Source organism: Gopherus evgoodei, chromosome 4, assembly GCF_007399415.2.
Source record: "Gopherus evgoodei ecotype Sinaloan lineage chromosome 4, rGopEvg1_v1.p, whole genome shotgun sequence".
NCBI lineage: Eukaryota > Metazoa > Chordata > Testudines > Testudinidae > Gopherus > Gopherus evgoodei.
Window position 1 is genome coordinate 73,297,432 of NC_044325.1, and position 26,226 is coordinate 73,323,657.

A 26,226-nucleotide genomic window follows, 5' to 3' on the forward strand; every position below is an offset into this window, starting at 1 on the left:
TTTTTCAGGGTTTCCACAGAGCACAGTACTAGCAGTACAGTGAAGTAGTGGTGAGGCAGAAGTAGTACACAAAACATCCTGCATCACTTCAGAATTCCTATATGCAACGTTTAGATAAGAAGGAGCATTACAACCTAGATCCTACTCCACCCTTCTCTTATTTAAAAGCTCCTTGTTGTACCAATATGGGTGATGTGAATTCTGAAGTGAAGTGAAATGCTTAATGAGCATATCAACAGCCAGAATGTCCGTCAATTTCCCAGCTGCTTCGTAGCAAAGCTGGTGTCTGAGCTCTGGCAACATATTTAGGGCTCTGCACATTTTTGAATGCGTTGATTTTTTTCCTGTGAGTTCCAACATAGAAATATCTGTTGCTAATCAGCAGTAAGCTTTCAATTCTGGTTAAATTCACTAGCAATGGTAAGGACTGATTTAGTTAGGGTTGATATTACTTCTTTCCCATATCCAACTATCCAGTGGTTTATATTAGGTTTTAAAATAGCATCTCTACCAAAACAGAACAAAAACCACATGTAGCAGATTTGGCACAAGGTAAACTCAATCAGGGCCATAAAATTAAAAATATTTCTTACCCTGGTTTCATAAAAACTCTGCCAAAGTGAATCTGTGCATGAAGGTCAATGTCCAGCACCTGTTTAAGATAGTCCTGTTTACATTAAAAAAAAGAAAAAAAAATTAAAGTAACATCAAAGTTGTTTACAGTGGTTTACAGCAGCAAAGATGTTGTGTACATGACGGCTCTGTTTAAAATGTTATAAACTAGTAGGGAATTTCCAATACTAGAAAGGAGTAACTTGCAGAAAGATGAGTGAGGAAGAGGGAGCTATAACTCTTAGACTCTGAACATGCAATTGACTCAGTGTGGATATAAGGATCCTTGCACAGTCAACTGGCAGTACTGGCATCTTCAAAGTGTCCAAAGGGTATTCACTACAGGAAATTTTAATGCCAGCTTGTGAAATCTGGTGCATACATTCCAAAGACAAAAACATTTTTCTTTATAAGTCAGGGCCAAGACTCAAATCCAATAAAACTACTTTTCTTTCGAGACTGTAAATTAGCTACTAGTGGAATTTAGTGTCAGCCAATACCTTTCAGAACTAGGATGCACCATAGACCTCAAAGTCTCTCAAGAGGTCACTGTAGTTCTTTGCAGTGTTATTGTAGCACACTGGTCCCAGGAGATCAGAGAGAAAAAAGTGGGTGAGGTAGTATGTTCTATTGGACCAACTTCTGCTGGTGAGAGAGACAAACTTTCAAGCTTAAAGCTTGTCTCCACCAACCGAAGTTGGTCCAATATAAAGATATTACCTCACTCACCTTGGTCACTATTAGTTTCGCTGTAATTTCTTGGGGACAGCATATATTCACAGCTACAGGTTATTTAAAGTTTCTGTAAGAGAGAAATTAGTGAGCCTACATTTTCTGTGCGTTAGTTCAAGTTAAATTATTTGGATCAACACAATCAATCCATTAGTTCAAGAAGTCCGGAATCCTTATGCTGTCTCTCTCTTGATAATAGCTGTGCTAACAGATGTGTATCATAACTGAAAATAACAAGCCTGTATAAGTTTATTTCTACTAGACTCCATGCATCTTAAATCAGGTTATCACCTGCAAGAATTGTCAGTAAGAGAGACATTAGAAGCAATGAACCTGAGGTCTCTAGGCAGATTTCTGATGTTTTGTCTTAAATCTATTTTGTCCAAAGCTGTGACCTTTTTTCTGTCATGACACAAATTCTTGATTGTTGACTCCATTAAGTCCTTGTCTTTATTTTGCCATATAAATGCTCCTTAAAATGTCTTCAGATATTTAATGTACACTACCAAGAGTCCAATAGAAAAAGGATGGATACCTCAAGGAACTGGTAATGAGATATGGAGCCTTTCACTTTAGGCTGCTGCCTCAAATTCAGTCTAGATGAAGAGTGACCAAAAATTATAGGCATCCAAAGGCTGTTCAGATGCCTTTGTGGAAAGAGGTAGTGGTCTCAATTCAGTTCCTAGTGGCCATGTGTCTGCATGACACCACTGTTCTAAAAATTCATGATCAATCAACACTTTCCTTCTGATCACAGTTCCAGGGCCAGTGACTGAGGACTTTACAGAGCCTGAAGGTAATTTTTATTGGTCCAACAAAATGTTTCTAGTTCTCCCTTAATGCAAGATACTAGACCTTTGAAGAGAGGACCTGCTCAGAAAACTGACTCTAAAAATGGAACCATTGAGCTTACTGTTTATCATCTCTCAGTGACTCCATATAAAATCTGCTCTGTTACACCTAAGTAAATGTTTATTTTAACTGCCATTCCTGCAAACATAACGTGGGATAAAAAAGTCATTTTAAGTTTTGTCCTTCTCGTATGTCACCACAAGTTTTAAAGGTTCTGCAGGCCCATTTATGCCCTTTGTGACATCTGTCTTCACTGATTTTATAGAGGTACTACCAACTGCAATTTAGCAAACAATTCTGTTGATGATTCACAAGAAGGCAAATCATCCAGCTCACTGTCTTTTCTGTGTGCTGTCTCTGCAGAGGTAAGAGGAATAAAACACAACAAAAACTATTTTAAGGTCAGCAGTAATAGCTCTGATACACTCAGAGAACAAATCTTTCAGTAAGAAGGAGTCAGTTTACACATTCACTTGCAGAGTAGCTTGCACTGCTACTACCCACATTTTAGCTACTCTGTGGATAAAAAGAAGTCTTCAGTCTTCAGATGCTGTCAATCCAGCACCTTTCACAAACACTACATTTATATGATCACTCCTTAACGAAAACTAGATACAAGAAGATTTTGGAAAGGGCTGATTCCAACAACACTTAGAATCTTCCCAGCAATATCACACACCCACTATAGTATTGAAACAAAAGCATAAAAAAGGACAGTATTAAAATTATTTTTTTAATTAATCCACCAGCGCTGGGTCCAGGGACCTGGAATGTTCTGGTAATAATCATGGATACATTAGCAGTTGCCATCAGGAACGCCTGACCTCATGCCTGGTATACTTATTGAATGTAGTACCCATGCTTCAGCCTTATACCTTTTCACCCATGGACACGCCCTCCTGATTGTGATGATACGTCTGCCACGGCTGATACCCTCATTCAGTGCATTCAGTAAATATCTGGGCTGCAAGAAATCAAAGCAAGAGATTAATGGCCCAGAGAAAATATTTTTAGGCACTGCATAAAGTAAACAATAAATAGATCTTTGCACACACAAAATATGAGGTAATCATAGGAATCGTAGGACTGAAGGGAGCTCAAACAGTCATCTAGTCCCGGGGTCTAACCCTTCCAGACTACTGTACCCCTTTAAGGAGCCTGATTTGTCTCTGCATACCACAAGTTCACTTCACTAAAAAGTACAAACTCAGACATAAAATACAAAGTGTCACAGCACACTATTACTGAAAAATTGCTTACTTTCTCATTTTGTCTGTATGAAATTTTAGTTTATACTGACTTTGCTACTGCTTTTTATGTAGCCTGTTGTAAAACTAGGCAAATATCTAGATGAGTTGATGTATTCCCTGAGACCTCTGCATACCCCCAGGGGTACATGGACCCCTGGTTGAGACCACTGATGTAGTCCCATCCCTGCACTCATAGCAGGACTAAGTATTATCTCGACCATCTCTGACAGGTGTTTGTCTAACCTGCTCTTAAAATCTCCAATGATGGAGATTCTACAATCTTCCTAGGCAATTTATTCCAGTGCTTAACCACCCTGATAGGAAGTTTTCCTAATGTGCAACCTAAATCGCCATTGCTGTAATTTAAGACAATTGCTGCTTGTCCTATCGTGAGGTTAAGGAGAACAATTTTTCTCCGGCCTTCTTATGACGACCTTTTATGTATTTGAAAACTATTACCATGCCCCTCTCAGTCTTCTCTTCTCCAGACTAAACAAACCCAATTTTCTCAATCTTCCCTCATAGGTCATGTTTTCTAGACCTTTAATCATTTTTGTAGCTCTTCTCTGGACTTTCTACAATTTGTCCACATCTTTCCTGAAATGTGGCACTCAGAAGTGGAAACAGTACTACAATTGAGACCTAACCAGCGCAGAGTAGAGCGGAAGAATTACTTCTTGTGTCTTACTTACAATATTTCTGCTAATACATCCCAAAATGACGTTTGGTTTTTTTTGGAGTAGTGTTACACCATTCTCTGTTTTCCTTCATAGGACTGCACAGCCTTCTTAAGTAGATAAGCCAGGTTTACTCACGAGCAAGTGATCTAATCAAACACCATGGAATCTGATACAGTTCTAGCCAAGAGGTCTATGAGGATCATTGGTAGAGGTATATAAATGTGCAGGACTAGAGCAACAGGGGGCACTACAGGTTAGGACTGACGTGTACTGGCAGAACAGCATAAGGGGGTCTTGGCACTAGAAAAGCAAAATGACCTTCAGGTTAGTATTTAGGTGCACTGGAACATTGTTTGTGGGAAGTTTGCATAGTGCATGAATACACTTTGCCAGGCTCTAGTCCACGCTATTAGTCTCCCATTGTCATGAGCAATAAATCTATTCATAAAGATTAAAAAAGTTGAGAGTGATCTCTTTGCTTTGTCCTCAGCACATTGTCCTCAGCACATTTGGGAATCTTTCTTAAATAATACACTATAGTATAATTAATTTTTTCTACAACATTAGATATACAAAAGTAACACCATCTACTATAGTGTACGCCAGACAGAGTCCACAGACATCATTTATATAGCAAATGTGTAGAGAGTGAGTGACCTGCCAGCACTTTTCCACAAACTTCCATAACTGGTGTGGCATAATGCAGGTGTTGTTCAGCGATGTGGTATTTTCTCTTTAGGAAAATGCAGTGAGTGTAGGGTTGGGTGGAAAATTATTTTCCTAACTTGCAAATATTTTAAAGATTTGAAATGTTTCTCAAATTGAAGAGACAAAAAGTCAAAATCTAGAAAATATTAATGCATTAAAAATAAAAAACCCAAAACAACAAACTTGGGTCAGTTGAAACACTTTGTTTTGATAATTTCAAAATGTTTCATTTTGATTTTCAATGTTTAAAAAACGTTTTTTCAATCTATTAGTCTAAGTTCTAAATGAAAAGTCATTTTGAACCAAGAAACCCCAGATTTTGTCTGAAAATCTCAAAAACTAAATGTTTTTCTGTATAATTTAACTTGGTTTCATGAATAGTTTTTGATTTGCCGAAAAATTCCTGCCCAGCTCTAAGTAAGAACTTTTGCCCCCTGACTCACTGCACTCCTGCAGACAGATTCATGGAGTGGAACTAAGTGCTGGGGTAGAATGGGGTAGAAAAAGAATAATATGATACATGCTCTTTTTCCAATGTGTCAGCTAGAAGGATAAAGGTCTGTAACAGGGAGAGAGGGATTAGAATGTAAGGAAAGAGAAATCAGCTGGGACAAGAAAAAAAACACAAAAAGACAAAATCTCTTTCTTTTAGTTAAATAGCATCTGTGTGATTTAAAAATTGGGAGTAGAGGATTTTGATCTCACTATAAACCACTCTTACTATTTCAATTTCATATGGTGGCCACAATTTCAAAAAATAGGAGCCTAAAGTTTGTCTCCTAAATCCATATTTAAGTGCCTAAATAAGAGGCCTGAATTTCCAAAGTGATGAGCTTCCAGCAGCACTTACTGAGATTAATGGAAGTTGCTCAGTTGTCAGAACTTTTGAAAGTCAGATCACATATTTAAGTACTTTAATGTGGAATTGGGAGTTTAAATTAAGGTTCCTGTTTTTGAAAATCTTGGTCAGAATGTCTATACTGCTCTCTAGTGGATGTTGTGCTTTGTTTTGATTTATTAATTGAAATATTAATTATGAAATCACACCAAGATTATTCAGCCTGAGTTATTTGCAAACCAGCTAATGAAATTTGTCTGTCATAGTTATGAAGCCTTTATCTGTGTAGAATCTAGGCTCTGAATTCAGAATTCCTATTAACATCAATTTTAGGCCATAACAGACCCTCTTCTTGCCATCTTTCTGAGTTAAACATCTGAATCTTTTTCTCCTTTCTTTGCCCGCACCCCTATATTATCATTGTAAGAAGACTTCCGCAAAAAATACAGGTTTTTAATTAAGCTTAAAAGTGGTCATCCCTGAGCTCATTCTGATTTCCTCTGGTAATGTGTTCACATGCGAAGATCTGCTAAAAATGCCCTAGACATTGATAAAACTGATAATAGAACAAGATCCCATCTGCAAATACTCATTTCCAGGAGGCTGTGAAGAATAGCGGGTCGTCATGGTGGAACTAAGAAATTGCCATACTTCATTATACACATGGTCCATCTAGGTTAGTATTCTGTCTCTAACAGTGACCACTACCAGAAGCTTCAGAGGAAAGTAACAAAACCTTGCAGTAGGCAGATGTGAGAAAATATGCCCCCACATTGCATCTCATTCTGATTTCTAATAGTCAGAGATTGTCTTAAGACATGAAACATGAGATTTAATATCATCCTTTCCCAAATATTTATCATCATGAAGGAGAGGTTACTTTCCTTGTACAGTAACTGGAGTTCTTTGACATGTTTTGTCCCTATGAGTGGTCCTCTTCAAGATGTGCGTGCATCCATGCACTCCTGGTTGGAGATTTTGTCAGCAGTGTCCATCAGTCTGTTCCTGAGCCCTATATAGCGTCGTGCCCTTGTAAGAGGATATATAGGGATAGGTGGACCTGCTGCTGCTCCAGTTCCTTTTCAACCATGAAGTCCATAGAAAATGACTCAAAAGTAGAGGGGAAGGAAGACAGGTAGTGGAGCATTTGTTGGATAAATATCTCAAAGAACTCCAGTTTCTGAACAAGTTAAGTAACCTCTTTTTCTTTGAGTTATTGTTCCTATCAGTGTGCCACATCAGGAGATTCCCAAGCAGTACCTCAATTATGAAGACAGATGCTGAAAAGACAGATTCAGTACAGACTGTGGAGTAGCCTCACCAAAGGCCATATCAGCTCTAGAAGCATGCATGTTTGCATAGTGCTCGGAAAATGAGTGCACTGAAGACTAGGTGGTGGACTTTGAAAATGTCCAAGATGGATATGGCCTTCAATAAGGCCACAGAGGTAGACCGAGCCCTGGTGGAATAGGCAATCACCCTAAATTAAATGAAGGATGCGTATCTGAGGCGTTGTGACAGGTTAAGATGCCTCTCGAAACCCATTTTCACAGTCTTAGGGTGGACACTGGGTGTCCTTTCGCTCTTTCCATGATGGAAATAAAGAGTCTGGGAAAAGCTCTGAAAGGCGTAGTCCTATCAAGTAAAAGGCGAGAGTTCTTCTTACATCCAGTGTGTAGAGACTGGCTTCTCTCTCTAGTGGAGTGAGGTTTGGGTCAAAACACTGGTAGATAAATGTCCTAATTAATGTGAAATTATGATGAAACTTTTGGTAGAAAGCGAGGGTAGGGATGTAATGTCACCTTGTTGTAATAAAACACTCTGTATAGTGGGTCAACCAAAAGTATCCTACCCAACTCTTCTGGCCATGGTGATGGCTGTGAGGATTTAAAAGAAAAATGAAGGAGAGAACAACTCCCCATAGGTTCAAATGGCAGTTTTCTCTTTGAGGTCACATTGTGGAGGAGGTTTTTTGATGGGAGGAAAAGGTTAAATAGACCCTTAATGAATCTCACAGTGGTTGTCTGAGCGAAGACTGAAAACCCCTTAACGGAGAGAGGTGAAATGCTGTAGTGGCAGCCAGGTGAACCTTAACTGAGCTCAGAAATAAACCCATGGTTTTTAAATTTTGCAGGAAATCTTGAATGTGTGCGAGGAAAGACTTGAGAGAAGGTATGGATCGTTGGGCATACCACACTTGAAAACACTTCCATTTCTGAAGGTAAGTTGTCCTTGTGGCTGGTTTTCTACTGTTCAGCAGAACTATCTGAACCTCTGCAGAGCAAGCCTGTTCTATGCCAGAGAGGCATCAGGGAGCCAGGCTTTGAGGTGCACTGATGAGAGTTTGAGGTGGGTCATGGTGCTTAACCCTTGAGTCAGAAGGTTCACTGTCAGAGGAAGACAAACAGGTAGCTTCAGGGATAGGTGACGTAGATCTGGGAATCAAACAAATCTTGGCCATGATGGTGCTATAAGAATGCACGTCTATCTTTCTTGTTTCAGTTTGTTCAGGAATTTGAGGAGCAATGGCATGGGGGGTGGGGTAAGCATACAATCGGACACATAAGGGCATCTCCAAGAAAGTTGCGACCATGTCGCCTCCTTGAGCAGACGTGCTGGCACTTCACATTGAATGATGTTATGAAGAGATGGAAATGGCTGTTCAGGCAGTCTGCTATGGCATTCTGTAGCCCTGGTAGATAAATCTCTATCTCTATGCAGTAGGATATGCAACAATTCCATAATTTTATGGACTTTGCATATAAAAGCCTGGGATCTTGTGCCTCCTTGTTATTAATAAAAGACATTGCAGCCCTGGTTGTCTCGCACAGGGGTAGACAACCTATGGCATGCGTGCCGAAGGTGGCATGTGAGCTGATTTGCAGTGGCACTCACACTGCCTGGGTCCTGGCCACCGGTCTGGGGGGCTCTGCATTTTAATTTAATCAAGGAGGCAGTGGTGGTGATGATCTTTTTGGGGGAAGAACGTGCTAATGGAATTTCCACACAAACCTTCAGGGGATCCTTCCACTTGCTGAGGCAGTCAAGGAACCTCACAGGTACTGACACCTACTTGGACACGTTGTGCTTGTTGTGCGTGTAGGCAGACCTGAGCTAGGTGTGGAGACATAAGAAGTGTAGTCTTCCCAGGGGTGATACAAATAAGACAGAAGAGTAACAAGTTGGGTCAGCTAGTAAGCTGACACTGTGACTCTCCATCTCAAGACACAGGTGATGGAGAAGGAACTGGAGTGGTGGTGCAGGTCTGCCGCTCCCTGTATATCCTTGCAGCAGAGTATGAGGATGTGTTGGGCACAGGCTGGATCTGTGGACATGGCTGACAAAATCTCAGATCAGGCATGCACAGGCACATGCACATCCTGGCACGGAGCACTCATAGGGACAATAACTTGAAGAAAAATTACGAGTCTGGATACCCTTGAGATCTGTATGAATATACAATCATGTTTGAATCTTGCTAAATTCTTATGGCAATGAGTTCCACAGTCTAGTTATGTGTTATTGAAAAAGTATTTCCTCTGATCAGTTGTGGATTTGCCACCTTTTAATTTCACTGAAAGTCTTCTTGCTCTTGTGGTACAAGACAGGGAGAACAGATGTTCCTGGTCTACCTTCTCTCTACCATTCATTATATACTTTTAGCATGTCCCCTCTTATTTGTCTCCATGCTGGTGGGAATATTCTCTCTGGGAGACTGGATGGCTCCAATGGAGGGTAATAGGCTACGGTCTCTCATTTTTATTCAATTTAGGTTAGTAATAATCAAAAGTCACCAGTATCTGATGGCTAGTCCAGCCTATAGAAAATTAACTAAATTACTTTTATGCCTCATGGATAGATAGCCACATCATGATACCCACTACATTAGGCACTAATTGGCCATCTTGCTGGCAGTCTCAGCAGACAGACTAAAGAAATCAGATGACAGGCTTCATAATTAGTGATTCACTTACTGTGTTTATGATCTTTAGTATTTCTTAAACATGACATTTCTTTAATCTCAGTATTATTTTCCGGAGACTCACTGTAGTAAGAAGAACCTCTGTGGTGCACAAAGCAAACCCATTGATTAAAATATTACATATTGTAATCCTGTTCATCACCAGTCCAATTTATTCAATTTGTACAACAATGGAACCAAAACATGACATAGATAGGCATAGAAAACCCTTCAACTTTATTTTGTCTGAAACTTGCTTCTCATCTCCACTAGAGGACTCTGATAAAGCCATTCACATATCTGCATTCTCTATGAGATATACACTTTTACACATTCTGCCATACATTATTTTAAGCCTCTCTGTACTTTTCATGGGAAACAGTGTGGTGGTGGGAAAGCATGTTGGTATAAAGACTCTCCATATTTGAGGAGTCTGATGTGATGCAACTAAGACAGATATTGAAAAATGAAAACAAAGTCAATTCCTAATTCTGTCTCTAATACACCAGCAATCTTTTTCTTACACATACCTTGAAATTTTAATTTTTGAAATGTTGATCAGCTATCTGAGGATAATGACTAACATTAGTTCTGATGCTACTATGTGAATTGGGAGCATGAAGGGGTGAAGCTTCTAGTATACAGACTGCACACAGCAGAGCAGAAGAACCATACAGAACTTCCAAAATATTGAAGTTAGCTAATTTATGATCAGTTTACATCTACAGCATTTACATGAGTTCCTTTAACATAAAGTAGTGCCCCCACCCTGACACACACATACGGTGTATCGAACAATCCTGAACCAATAGAAGATTGACTAATTTCTGTGAACGTGTGCTTGGCTCCTCTGCCACAAGACTTCTTATTCAGTATGCTACTAACAACAAAGTAACTGCCAGTTTTTGGGTTGGACTTGGATATAGGGGGTTTGGAAATTCATCTCATGGACCAACCACTACCTTGATTCAATATGAGGGATACCTCCCCATCTGAATGAGGATCCTGTTCCAAGAGTCTGCCTTCGGAAACTACTCAAACCTGAATATTTCCAGAAGGTATGGGAGAAAAAAGTTCCTCTGATAGACTATTCTCTATCAGTGGTGGTGGCAGCATCCTCGACCATCAATCAGGTGGCCCTCGTTCACCCTCTCCCCAGGCTTTGGCCTTACAGATCACCTTGGTTTATAAATAAACAAAGTGAAGCAGGAGGAAAGACAGTTAGAGTGCTGATGGTGCCATGTAGGCCATAGTAAATCGACTGTAACAAAGATTTTTTTTAAAAGTAGCTGCATGGGTGGAGCACGAACCGCCCATTGAGGGAGGCTGGCCCCTCCCCTTCTGCCCAAGACCTTGTCTCTCCCCACCTTTTCTGTCCCCTTTCCGCCACTGAAGCCCAAAGCACTCACCACCATGGCCACCGGCACCCTCACCCAGCCCCAGGCCACCTGAGCAGCCCCAGCCTTAAAGAGCCGGGTGGCGCAAGCACCGGCCCCCAGCTGCTCTGAGTCCTGGCAGCAGGCCAGCCTGCTTCAGCTGTAGCCTGGGCCACAGGGGAAGAGCAGGAACTGGGAGCAGGCAGGAGAGGGCCTGGGACCAGAGCATGGGCAGAGAGACATGCCTGGCTGTTTGGGGAGGCTCAATCTCCCCTGGCCTGTGATATGCACCACCCAGGGGTGGCTGTGTGCGAGGCATGTGACTCCATGACAGCACCTGCAAAATATTGATTAGCAGGTTGTTTTTACTACTGGGCAGCCTACACTTGGTGGCTAATTTAAATTCCACTTGTGAAGAAATTTATTTTTAATTTGCATTTAAAATTGCTCAGATTCAAGCAAAACTGTCTCCCTCTGTGTGAAAGTGTGTGTTCTTGAGAAGACAAATGAAAAGGCTTCGCTGATGGGAGTTTTGGCCAGTGTCCACCCTCTAGAGTCTAAGGTACTAGGGATCACTTTATTCAACAATCTGTGCTTGAGACTTAGGTCTTTCCTGGTTTCTTGAGGCCAGTGAGGAAGAACTGTTGATGGAAAATATCAGTTAATCCTGGAGGATGAGTTGAGTGCCAGCTTCCCTTGAAAAAGCACACATGCAGCTGCTGTTCATAAAACAATCACTTGATTTTGGTGGTGTGGCCAATTATCACTCTGTATCTAATCTTTCAATTTTGATTAAGATAACTCCCAATATCTAGTTGTCCCAGTTCTTCTTGACCCTTGGCTGCTTGGGTACAGACTGAGATACAGATACAGCATGGCGGCTGTGGGGGTAGCATTCTTGGATGAATATCCTCCTAGCAACAGATAACTGTCATGTGTCCATGCTGATATTTTCAGATTTAACAGCTGCCTTCAGTACCACTGAGTATGATGTGGTGTCGACTCACCTGCAGACCCAAGTGAGAGTATGTGGAACTATTTTGGGTGGCTTTATTCTTATCTTGCTTCATTTCTCAAAGGCTGGTAGTGGACAGATCCTCCTTCTGCTTGAAGGTATTCTAAATTAGGGTTCTGCAGAATTTTATTTTGTCACCTATTTTGTTTAATGTGGCTATTTGACTGTTGGAAGAGTTAATGAGAAGACATGGATTGCTGGACCTTCTGTATGCTGATGATACCCAGCTCTGAAAACCAGTCACATCAGACCCAATCAGAGAAGTGAATTGCCTTACCCAATGTCTGGCTGATAGAGGAATGGGAGAGGTCTACCTGGCTGAAACAAGGTCTGTGTAAGACTGGGTTGTTGTTGGTTGGCTGGTGGAGGTGACCAGAAGATATAGTAAGGCTAGTATCTGCCCCATAGTTTGAGGGTTTATGTTCTGTTTTTGTTGTTCCTGTCCATGATCTAAGGATTGGGCTAGATTACCAGCTGCTACTAGGTGATCAGGTAGTAGCAACAGCAAAGACAGCTTTTTTTATTTATATATGACCAGGATATTGTGAAGGTTTCTTTTTTATATCTTTGTCTCTTCCTATGCTATATCATTGCAGCTGTGGTCAACAGAGGCTTGAGTTAGAACCCTCTTTTTGTAAAAGAAAGAGAGTTTCTAGCAGGGTATTCTCATCAGAGGCTCATAAATTTGGAACCCATCTCCACCCTCAGTCTAAAACAGCCCAAATCTATTCTGAAGGGAATGCTGCAAAGCCCCATCTATCTGACTCGCTTTTGGGAAGAGAGTAAGGAATTGTAAGCATAGCAAGGAGTGTGGGTTAATAGCAATTTGGTATTTATTAGTTATTGTTGGAGGGAGTTGTAAAAATGTGTAAATGCATATTTAGTGTTGTCAAAGTCACTTAGAGCAATGGAATAGGAGCTCTTTCAGTTATTTTTATGTATAAATCAAATAAATACATAAAGTAACAATGATAAGGAAGATGAAAAATAACCCCCATTAACAGTTCAATTCACCACTCTTACTTCAGTTTTATGAGGCATGGCCTGGGCTACACTAGCAGGGCGGTTCGAACTAAGATACTCAACTTCAGCTGCGCAAATAAGTAGCTGAAGTCCAAATATCTTAGTTCGACTTACCTGTCTGTCCTCACGGTGGCAAGTTGACTGGCGCAGCTCCCCAGTCGACGCCACTTACTCCTCCTGCTGAGGTGGAGTATGGGCGTCGATTAGCGGATCGATTTATCCCATCCAGATGAGACATGATAAATCGATCCCCGATACATTGAACACTACCCGCCGATCCGGCGGGTAGTATAGACGTACCTATAGTACCACTAACTTCAATGGACTTATGCCATTTTAAAACTAGAATAATTCAGGGGTCAATTAAACTTCTCTAAAAATTCGAAAGTTTTTCTGTAAACATGAGTCATATAAAAAGTCCTTAACTGTTTGATTTGTGTAAGGGTTTTATTCCAATTCTTTTGGGATGACTGCATAACTCACCCTTGGCTTCACCAACTGAGTAATATAGGGCATCCACAACTCAGACCTTATAAACTCTTTATAATGACAACCATTCCACGTTCCTTTAGCTATGTTTTGCAAAATACTTTACAATTCTTGAGGATGAAAAATACTACATAACATATTATATTAATTTATTATTATATTAATTTATTATTTATATTATTATAAACTGAAGGAGTTTCTGGCTGAGTTGTCATTATGAAGGCAAAGCTTAACATTTGAATGGCATTTTAAAAATATTTAAATCACAGCCAGACAACAGCTGTTAATTTTGTCTCTTGCTTCATCTGCTGTACAAACTATGAACAGCTTCATTCTGGATAGATGGGGAAAGAAAAAGTATTTGGAAAGTATTGAATTCTAAAATAAAAGGCAAAATAACCTTTGTAAGTGGACATATTAAGAACAGCATCAACATCATTCTTCAGGGCATAACACAGCCAATGAGAAGTGAAGGATAAAAACCCGGCTGACAGCACTGCTTAATTGGGCAGGTACAGATTGGAGGTTTTAGACTTACTCTGAAAACACCAACTATTGGCCACTGCTGGATTTACTGGATACTGGATTTAATGGACTATTGATCTGATCTGATCTGATCTGGCATGGCAAATCATTTCATGTTTGGCAGAAAATGCCATTCCTGGACATTTCCTTCACCGAGAAATTGACAGGTACTAAGATATTATGGTGAAGAGGAGCAGATAAGTAGCCTACAACTAAAGGAGTTTTCCATGGAAAAGTCTCATCTCCAGGTGACAAAACTACTCATCTTCAGTTGGTGATCTGCACATTGAAGGTGATATTCTTGATTACATAACAGAAAAAAATCCAGCTTTACTGACCCAAAAGGACAGTACATTGGTCATACTGATTCACAAATCATACTCTTTGTATTGCCCTTACTCTTATTGCTACTTACAACTTTGTATGTACTGGAGATAGAGCTGATGAGAGTATTTTCTCTGTAAGGAAAATATGAAATTTATGAAGCTGTGTATGTAGCTAATTAAGCAGAGATACAAATTTCCCCTGGATAATTAGAAATCGCCACTTTCAGCAGATGCTTCTGCACTAAGAAGCAGGGATGTGCTTTGTGTACTATTTCGGAAACTGCAGACACTGCACTTTGCTAAAGAGTCAGTGTGCTTTTAAGTCTGTTTTAATATTCTCTGCTAACTGCGCCAATTTAACAAGCACATCACCAGTTTTGCTGTGCATTTTATTGCCCCTCCTCTTTCTCTTCTGTAGAGAGCATACATTCTGGTAGGGAGATTGACAATAGGCTTTGTGAATTGGCAGCAGCAACATGCAGTACAAATCTAACAAGCTGATACATGACGCTGCAGTAGAAGTGCAACTTGATTTAATCAAATTGGAAAAGGCTTGGAGGATGGCATTTTTCCAGAAGGGGAATCCTTTCTGCAATCATGGAAATCTTCCAGCCCTCCAGGTCAGTCTGCAGAAAGCATATATCAACAGTTATGACTACTGAGCTGTCTTTAAGCTGACCCAGAAAAGTACAAAGGAACTCAATAGCTTGAACCAGCAGCCTGACTGGAAAGTGATCAAACATCAGCAAAACGTACACCACACCTGCAAAAGGTTTTATTTTATCTTGATGAATAAAACTGCACCAAATAATCCTTCAATAAACAATTCAGGATCTAAAAGCACCATGTTAAAGTATCCCCACATTTACAGTACAATTTTATTTGACCTTCAGATAGAGACCAAAGTCGGCTAGACCACTCATTTTTGCCGATCCTGTTGTTGATTTCTAATGAGATTTTACTGTAACATTTTTTAAAGCAGATAACCCCTTCTGTGACACAACCCATTATATCAGCAGTTTGAAACTCATGCAGTTAGATCATTCAGTTATGCTAATTAATCTGGAAAACAAGTAACAACACAGACAGCATGCAGCATCACCTACCATTCTGCAACAGGATCAGTGAAGTTTGCAAAACTGAACTGGAGCATTTAGCAGGGATTTAATTATCAAGGTGCTGTCATTCTACAACTTCCAGAGCTTGTTACAGATTTCCTGGACCATCTCCACAGAGTTCCCTTTTGCACTAGTCTCATTCACTCAAATGAAGCTCTCAGTATCTGTTGGTTATTTCCTATTCTTTTTGTTAACATGTTGGCAGATTACCATGCTGCTATTTTGGTTGGATGACTAATGAAACCACTTATGACATTCTTACTCCTTTATGCATCAGCCATGGTTTTATAAATCCATGTTTCAAACACTGAGGGGACTATTTTGGAAAACCATACCAGTCAAATTTGTACATTTACCACTTTGAATTTATTGTCATGGGTGCTTTACAAATTCATGAGAGAAAAAAAGACAGAAGGAGAATTGCATGCAAAATAGGTACTGTAGATGTATGACTGGGTATACGAAGGCAGAATCGAGTCATCTTTCTTGACCTCCAGCTACTGTACTTGAAAACAAGACAGTTACAGGTTGAAAAAATTAAATGTTTTTTTCATAAGATCATAGGAAGTAGAGCTGTAGGGCTGGGTACAGCCTGGGGGTTGTGAGGAAGCTAGTTGCAGTGATGCCGGAGCTGGTTCTATATCAACTTCAGCATAGATCAGAGTACCTGGAGGGCTATTCTAAATTTCACCAGCTGGCTATGAGCCCCAATTTGGGGATAGCCAGAGTGTAGTATACCAGCCACACCCCTTTTGCACCCCTCCTTACCTCCTGTACTCAGGATTGCAGGGGGTTGGGGAAATTAAGAATTGGCTATGCCAGTCTACATCTCCTGGGGACTTCACCATGCTAAGGAAATTCCCAGTTTGGGAGATGGCTTGTAAAAAGCTGTTAAGTTCTGTTAGAAATTCCCCAGGTCACCTCAAGACTTCCTTCCCATTTTATAATCACAGCAAACTCCCAGTTTTGTCTGAGAGAAATTAAGGAACATCTTTCCATAAAGGTAAGGATGGAAGTATGTGCTGGAGAAAAACATCAGTAAGGAAAAGGTTATTATTTTCATGGGGCCAAGTTCTGAAGAACTTATTTTTTTACTCAGACAAAACTCTCACTGAGGTCAATGAAACTTTTTTCTGAGGAAGGGCTGAAAAAGGACTTGGCCTATGGTGATTAATCCTTATTTGTATTCTCATGTTCATTCTGTAGAAGTGGCAGATTGCAAAATCATGGATGCAGCTGGGCATAAAGACAAGATATGTCACTCATTTTAGGACTATGCTGTCATGGGTCAGAAGAATGTTTTTGCATATTAGTAACCTTCCAGATGTAGCATAATGACCAGATACCATATCTAGTTTGGCCAAAGAAAGAGCTACTCCCCTTGCAAAGTGTACTTTTGAATATAAAGGGATTTGTTTCGGCTCATATGTTTTCCTCAGACAACCTTATCCATTTTGATGATGGATATAGAAGCATATGGAGGCCTTAAAAATAATTTCAGCAGATTAATTGAGTTTCAGAATTCTCCAGTGTGCTCTATAATGTTCTGACAGCATTCCGTTCCTCTCGCCTTCTTTATTTTCTTCATGCATGTGTTCAAAATGGTGCTTTTTGTCTAGGTCACTTTCAGGGTAAAGCTGGAATAATGATACTAACCTAGGCTACTTAGAAAAAAAGGGGTTGTGTATAAATTCCATCCTTTGTCAGATATCAGCTAAAAGGCTCAGCCTTCATTAACTTCTACTACTGTCCTAACTGATGTTACTGCTAATAAGAATACTATTTCCTAGAGGGAAATTTTCCTTCATGCCTCCATCCATGGGCTCAAGATGTCAGAGCTCTCAGAATGACATGCATGTTTCTGTGAGATCTTCCTAATTCCTTTAAAACATTTTTCTACACTTCAATAGTAATTAATTTTATTCCAGTATATTAATGAACTGTTTTGGCGGGTACCCATTAGACTGACACAGAATGACAGAGAGCCAACAAAGTGGGAGACAAAGGAGGTGGTGATGGTAAAGGTTCCTTTACTGTGGTGGCATCATCCTGTAGGAAGTCATTTTGCTGTTGATGCCTGGATTCAGATTGGGTTGCATGTCATCAGGATTTTAGTCTTCTGCTTGTGTACTTCCATCCACTGGAGTTTACCTATGAATTGTCATGATCTTCTTGGTGACATGGGAAACTCAGGGCAAAGGCTTTGACAGTAGTGATTGTCAGGTAGTGATATACCAACTTGTGAGTCTTAGCTTTGTAGCTTGCTCTCCCAGGGCAAGTTGAAAGTGTAAAGGGTTCAAGAATTATTGAGGGCAAACCAGCTTTGATTTTCCCTGGCAGGATGGAGGCAAGGCTCTGACCTTTGCCTGAGTATGGACAGTGGTCTGACCAGGGAGGTCAGGTGTTTGTGGTATCTCCAAAGGCCCGTCCTAGGCTGCAGGTCAAGTCCAGTGCAAGAATCCAGAGACAGCCTGACATAATCTCATGATTTCTTTGTGAACCAGGAGATTAAATACTAAGTTATTCCTGGTCTTTGGACTGAAGCTGAGATCAGTGTTCCTTGAGGATTCCAGCACAATACTTACCAGCAGGTCTCTTAGTTCTTTCAAAAAGTTAGCAGGGTTTTCACCTATGAGTCTCGAGACCAATAAAACTGTTAAGTTCTTTTTTGTCCTTTTCCTCACAGACAATATGGATGCACTCAAATGTTTTCATTTCTGAGCTGGAACATTTTCAGCTGTGGGTGGAAGGGAATGTTACTGATGATTGATACTACGCGAAGTAATAACACCAAAGAGGTTGCTGGCACTAAGAAAGATGACAGTACACAGGTGGGTCTAAGACTAGACATGGTGCCAAAGTTGATGTTCTTCCAGAGCCCTCATGCAAGATGGGATAGATGCCATACATTCAGAGATGGCTGCAAGACAAAAATGGGGCTGATAATTTAATCAGTGCCAAGTTCTTCAAAACAACAGACAACGGCACAGAAGCCTCCTCATAGTCTAATACAGCAACTGGCTGTTGGGCTCTATAGAACAGGATTGGCCGCCCCCTGGGAACCCTGACCCTTAAAGGGGAAGACCATGCTGCTAGAGTTTTGAGATATGCACAACATAGTGAGAGATTCTGATAGGATTGATCTGTTCAGGTAATTTTATGAGGAGAACATAGAACTATGATAATCTTGCCTTAGCAAGTGCAGATACAAGATCAGTGGGTCATTGAATTCATCCACATCATCTAAGGGCTAAGGATATTATTCTTGAGCCAATTATGAGTGCAGAGAAGATGTGTCTTTTCTGTGAGATTTTTCATATGTTGTGCAGATACCTTGTAATCAGAAGGAATGGCTACTAGCTAATTAATGGCCCAGCCCTGCAGCCTTTACTTATAAAAGTAGTCCCCTTAACTTTCATGAGGCTACTCCCACTTAATGGTTTCAGGCTTGGAGTTTTAGTGCTTTTCATGAGTTTTCTAATTATTTCTGGTTTCTTGGCTCTTTAAATAGAATTTAAAATTATGCTAAAGGTTCTCTTTTGTTAACAGAAGCTATGAGAGGTTGCTTTTGCCATCTTTTATCACTGTCTACTGTAAACTCTGTATATGACAAGAGTATACTCATCATTCACCTTGCATTATTTCCTAATCCAGACTCCAAATAAGATCCAATATATGACAGTATATGTATTTCACGGCAGAAACCACCCTGGACAGTTCCATGGACTCCATGAGATCTAACGTTGACCTACTGGAGTAATGATCAGCATGGACATGATAATGAGTGGCATGATATGGATGTGATTATGACTAAAGAGTTATAATAATGACTTCAGTGAAGTAGCACCCTTCTGGAATGCCTCCATACCACATCATTTATTCCTAACTTGCACTATCTTCAAAAGGTAGACTCCTGAAGGATAAAGTTGTTTCCTGGTATGGGTGAATAATATCAGCATTCTCAGTACTAGCAGAATGTGAAACAGTTGCACTACCGTTAACTTTATCAAAGTCTTGGGTGCCATAAACATTCAATTTGGTACTAGCAGTCTCAGCACCAGCGTAGCAGCAGTATCTAACTTCTTAACCAGCGAGGATAAAATGTTATTTTGTATAACAATAACTGGTATTTTCCATGCTCAAAGCTTTGCACAAATAGCCTCTAGTTTCCCCTGCTGGTGCTGGCATGCATGTGCCTGAACGTTTCAAGTGTTTTTAAAAATGGTGCTCACCAATCTGGAAGGCCTGTCTCCGCTGTGTTCTGGAAGCTGTGTGTCCCTTCTTCTTTAAAAGCATCTGGCTTCCTGAGGGTAAAGGAAGCAGAAGGGGAGTAAAGAGCCTGGGAAGAGGAGAGGCTCCTGCGGAGAAAGGAATGGTCTAGACCCAGCCACATTCCCTTGAGTGGCTCAGAATGTTCAAAGGGCTGCTCACATGGATGAAATGTGAAGAAGCCGTGGAAGCATTTGAGGACTTTGAGCATGCCCATCTGCTAGCAACCGTGCTGCTGAGCATAATGAGCATGTTTTGTTTTCTTCCAGAGTCTAGGAAGAAACTTCTTCACTCTTGACTTCAAGAGAAATCAAAATGACGGGTGCTGAGCACACAGATTTTTGTGAAGGACCTCAGAAAATGGACAGTCTTTGGAGAAGGCCTTCAGCTAAACAGTTAACTCTCACATGCCTAGTAGAGGCATACAAACATAAAGTAAGAGGAAGGGGAAAGCAAACTTTGGGTCAGACCTAAAGTTTCTTGGTTTGTGCACTGAATTGACATGCAGGAAACCTAACTTGTTCCTCAGGAAATGGGTTCAAAGGCATGTAAATGTCATAGACTCATAGATTCTAGGGTCAAAAGGGACCAATGTGATCATCTAGTCTGACCCCCTGCACAAAGCAGACCACAGAACCCTACCCATCCACTTCTATAACAAACCCCTAACCTACATCCGAGTTATTGAAGTCTTCAAATTGTGGTTTGAAGACCTCAAGCTGCAGAGAATCCACCAGCAAGTGACCCATGCCCCACGCTGTGGAGCGTGTTCTTGATGGCAAGGAAGAAAGGTGCAGTATCCATCCTGCTTCTCTACCTTAGTGATTGATTACAGCACCACTTCATTCTCATAGGAGTGTGTCTGATTTCCTCTACTAAACTATCGGATATAACTGCTGTTATGAGGGAGAAGGACTAATAGAGACAAAAGTATCCAGAATGAAAGGTAGCTGGTTTTAGGACCCAATCTGAACCAGCTGATGTCTTACTTTAAATTGCTACCTTGTGGAGGTGGTGTTCCTATTACCATGTACCCTGGTGAAGTCAATTTGGCTGGGAGACCCTGTTTTCAGATGCTTGGGGCCCTTTGTGCTACAAATATAAAACAAACCAAAGTCCATTTTTCACTCTGTGGTATCAGATGACAGATGAGTACATTTCATTTCCCTCACAAAGAAGAGTACTTTTAATCTCTCTCTCTCTCTCTCCCCCCTCTTCTTTAAGACAATTAACTTGATAATGAAATCTTTAAAATGCATCTTCTGGAATATTAAAATAAGATGTTTGAAACCAAAATGGACACAGCAATCATAAGAAATTGTTTTGCAACCCTTGAACAACAAGGGGCCAAGGGATGCTGCAGAAGAATATGGCAGATATAATCCATCTTCTCAAAGATTTTTTCAGGTATATTGATTTAATGATATGTAGCTTGACCTCATTAGCCATTCCAGCAAAGATTTCTGTCATACATGATCAGATACTTGCTAAACAATGTCAGCATGCATGAAAAAAATCCCGAAACTAAGCTGTTCTGAAAAAGTCTATAAATCTATACTTCAGTTTCTCTTCGACGGGCTTCTTTGGACAGCCATCCTTGAAGAAGGCTTTAGTCTTAGTGTTTTATTTCTTATTCCATTGCTTTTGATAGAGGGCAACCTGTACTTTCATTTCTAGATGTAGGCTCAATGCAGTTCAGGAGGTGTAATAAGCCACCTTCAAAGTTCCCACCTAATCCTGGTCACTGCTCCAGTCTCCAGCATAAAGGAGAGCGGCATCAAGAACCAAATTTATTTTTTTTCAGTGGGGTTGCTAAATTGTCTATAGAATATTCTGTTCACAGTGTTGTAGCTGTGTTGGTCCCAGGATATGCTGCAGCTGTCTTGGTTTCAAAGCAACCATTCTATACCTGATCTTTCAATACTTGTCCTTAAGGGAAACCTGCACAACCCCTCAAAAGGTGAATCTGGGAACTTAAATTCATAACTGTGCTAAACACAAAAATCATGGACTTAACAGGGACATTAGTTTTATGGGTCATTACAATTTGAGAAACACAAAATTGGTTATAAGGGAATCCAAAGCATCTTTTCATAGGCCAAGAAGTTTTAAATTCATTTGAAACAGAGCATTTCAAAAGAACCAAAGTCTAATATCCAGTATTCTATCCTTCTAAATCATTGCCATATTATTCATCGATTGTTAACCCCTCTCAGTGCTGATCTTCCTCTGAACCTGGTATTCTACTGTCTATTATCCATTTAACATATGATTGAAACCAACGGAATGTTAGTACATATAGGTACTATATTCCATAATGCAGCAGAAGCATTCTGCCTGGTAGATACAGAAGCAGTCAAATGGTTAAGAAGTTATTTGCTGTTAAAATATCCTAAAGTTATCATTTTTTAAGACGTAAACTTGCAACATTGCTTTAATATAACAACATTGTTCAATGAGAAGCAAAGGGCTTTGTGTTACTGTCCTCAAAAACAATTTAATACAATGACTGTAATTATGCTACACTATTTAAATAGGTCAAGATTAGAAAAGCTTGACAAAGGTGTTTGGAAACTGATATTTACAGTCTCAGGAAAAAGGAAAGAGAGCGAGAGAGAGGAAAAAAAGAGGAATTTTATTTTGCATTTAGCCCTATCATCTTTCACCTCATAATCTAAATATGACTGCTTTTTTAATGCAATAGCTGACCCTTGCATAATAGCTACTAGAAGGAAAGAATGTTATTGAGTCTCGGATCCCAGAAAGAATTTGCAGGGCTGACAGTTAGAAAAACAGCTTTATATTGTAAACAGAACAAATCTGATCTGGAGTCATTGAGAGGGAAAAAACATTGAACCTCACCATACCATTTTGCAGTCACTTTTTGTTAAGAACAAGTCTGTGGGCAGGGAGGCTAGCCTAGTGGTTGGAGCAGAAGTCACCAAGTTTAGTGGTCAGCACCTGAATCAGGAGCCAAGTTATCAAGCCCAGGGAATGAGCTACAGCTGAGAGCCAGGAATCAGGAACCGAATGTCAGAAGCCAAATACCAAGTCCAGGGAGCAAGCCAGAGGCAAGAATCAGGAGTCAAAGGTCAGCGCCAGACGATCAGCCAGAGCAGGGACAGGAGTAGAGACCGGGAGCCAGGGGAGGAAACCAGGACTGTGAGCCAGGAACAAGGAACATGGGACAGGAGCAAGGAAGGCACTGAGAGCAGGATCAGAAACACAGCTGCAGGCATGGAATACTGTTGAACAGCCAGAGACCCAGATCTGCTGTAGTATTTGAAAATGTGCCTGCTAGAGTCTTCCGCCAATCAGAAGTCCAGATTCATTAGATGAATCAGCTAAGAGCAATGAGCTGGGTCTGGGTTTAGCTGTGGGTTCCTGACACTTTTCATGGGAGAACTTCACTTTCCGTTTTTTGAAGTTGTGAGACAGTATGTTCTGGAGTATAGGAGTGGAAGTCAAGAAATCTTGAGTTCTAGTCATCAGACTTTCACTGACTTTGTTGAGTGAGGAAAAGAGGTAAAGTGGCTTGTTAAATGCAAAGTTCTACATCTGTGAAATAGGGATAATATTTAGCTATCTCACAGGGCTTTGAAGATGTAAGAGCAATAGATAAATTAAGATATTATTTTATAGGGGAATTGTAGCCACTGAAAATCAGAGATCTTGGATTTCTCCAGAACTCCCTGAAACATAAACTTTAAGTTATATGAGTGTTATTCTTCTCCTTTTATTTAGTAACTGCTGCAGAATCCTTTTTCCCTCCTGCCACTGGGAATTCATCTAATATGATTTTATTAGCTGAGAAGAAAGTAGAGAATGCACCACAGTCAGACAGGTCCTTAGATTACTTCTGCCAGACAGAGAGTGGGTGTTATTTTGTATTATGTTGTAATTTCACGATCTTGGACATGAGAAACACTACATCAAAATGGGAAAACCATGTTATCCTAATTAATTAATTTGTTTTGTTTTTTTTACTTCAACTATCAGTACCCGTTTTTAACATTTCAGTGTAGGCTAACAGAGATTCCAGTAATTTCTCAGCAGGCTGCTTTTTCATATATCTTCTCTACTCCTTTTTGCCAGTTTTTCAAATTAACATTTTCTTCTCTACAAGAAGGAAAAGATAATCTCAAGTAATCTTTTCTACTTCAAATGGTTTTGCACCTTCATTCTTGTGAGAAAACCTTTTAACTGCCCCCTCAAATTCCTACTTGAACTACTTTGTTCCATCTAATGGACACCATACATAAAATTTTCAAAAGTGCCTAAATGATTTAGGAGTTTGTCTCATTTTCAAAAGTGAAAGTCAATGGAACTTAGGCTTCTAAGTCCTTAAGTCACTTTTGAAAATGGGACTTAGGCTCCCAAGTAATTTGGTGGCTTATGAAAGTTTTACCCCACGCCTCAAAAGCAGATTGGAGTTGTGTTTTTTTTCCCACCATGGAGGTGTAATAGCTAAAATTACAAAGATTCATGGTACCATCAAATATAGCAAGAGTGGTACCTTCTTCACTATTTACTTGCTGTTTGACGCTGTGCTGTGCTCTTCAGAAACAGTTTTCTGAAATGCTAATTCAGGGAGAAATTCATGCCTGTGTAAGGACCATCAAAATGACTGGTCCTTTTTATAGGTGAAAATTTCACCCTCAGTGTGTGCCACATTGAATAGTTTGTTACCTGCTATAGAAGATAACCTGTTGCACAGAAATCTCAGTTTTAGAAGCTCTTTTATTTCTGACCTTTAGATGTTGCTCTGTGCTTTCAGGTTCAAGTACACACATTAAAACAAGATGGGTGGTCACATAAACAGAGAGGAAGGGATGACATCAGAGTGACATTTGCAATAAAGTTTGGTCTAATGATCATGAAAAAGTTGTGATATGTACAAAACATTTACACTTGGAAAGGAAAATGTTCTGGTTGACAGGCCTTAATGGAAGAGGGAGCCTCCATGTCTCATAGAATCATAAAATGTAGAGTTGGAAGGTAGCTCAAAAGATTGTCTAGTCCAGCCCCTTGCACTGAGGCAGGACCAAGTATACCTCCTAGACCATCCCTTACAGGTGTTGCTCTAACCTATTGTTAAAAAACTTCAATGACAGGGATTTCACAAACTCCCATAGAAACCTATTCCAGCACTTAACTATTCTTATAGTTAAAAAGATTTTCCTAGTATCCAATGTAAATCTCCTTGCTGCAGATTAAAGTGATTATTTCTTGTCCTATCTTCAGCAGACATGGAGAACAACTGATCACCATCCTCTTTGTAACAGCCTTGAACCCTCAACTTTTTTCAAATCATTACTGGGTTTGGCTATCCTGGATGCTTTAACTTATGACTGAAATCTATAAAAACAATGTTGTTTGAGCAGATCCAGAAGTGAAGACAGTTCTGTAGAAACTAACAACTCAGCACTTGAATTCCTGCCTCTCCACTATGTCTAACAGATGGTAGTAGCCTTTGTTTAATCATACTCATAAATATCATACTATATGGAATACCTATTTAATTTTGTCTTATGTGGACATCAGACTAATATTTAGTGCAGACAAGATCCTACAGTTCTGCTGCCACATTCTGTATGTTTGCTTAACCCCAGGGTGATATATATTCCAAAGTGCCAGGTGCCTTAAAATGTCATACACACCCCTGAGAGATCTTCATGGTCTGTGAATTAAAATTTAATTACATGCATCAGACACAGCTACAAAAGGTTTAGACCTCCTGGATGGCAACCATAACATTCAGGTAGACTAAAATCTTGGTATGAGTCAGGCCTTGGTATTCCTTCTAAAACACAGAAGCAGCTTTTTCAAAGCTTTTCGTTCTGGGAATATCATTAAGTGATGCTGTCATAATAGCAACAATGATTTTTAAGATTTAGATGTCCCTTGGGAGCTTTATGTCAAACAATGTGTCATTACAGAACTATATCATCAGTGTGGAAATAATTACTTCTGACGCAAAAAACCTCTATATGTTGATTCTTCACACAAAGTAAAAGAAAGGCTGCCTGTGAATTTATGACTATTCTGATAAGAAATATGTGCAATATTTTTAGCAATTCAATAAGGCGCATTTAATGTAAAGTTTATGAAGTGTCTGATGAAATTCTGTCGCAACTCCCTCTCTATCCATTATGAACCTTCATGATTGCAGGATAAAATACAGATGAAAGCAATTAACATTACACAGCTGCTACAGTGTAAAATAATCAGGGGAAACAACAGTTAGGGAAAGAACCCATAGAAGGGACAAATTTACTCATGTAAACAGGAGGTAAACAAGAGAGGTAAACAACAGGAAAGGAAATTAAACTCACCAGGCACAGAGGCTAAGATTCAGAGGTCCATCAGTAAACTATTTTAAAGGGGCTCCCTCAGAAGAACTTCTAAAAATGGAGCGTGGTTATGTTAAAAAAACCCTTTGCTACATTGGC

General features: G+C 40.0%; 1 protein-coding gene across 1 annotated transcript in view; it reads right to left on the bottom strand.

Annotated features, from left to right (window-relative positions):
• The window catches only part of GPHN (gephyrin), a 562,913-nt gene that overhangs the window by 14,585 nt on the left and 522,102 nt on the right, over window positions 1–26,226 (bottom strand). The window contains 3 exon segments of the mRNA XM_030559799.1: window positions 594–667; window positions 3,072–3,098; window positions 3,101–3,160. Of these exon segments, the coding sequence (XP_030415659.1) occupies window positions 594–667; window positions 3,072–3,098; window positions 3,101–3,160 (161 nt within the window).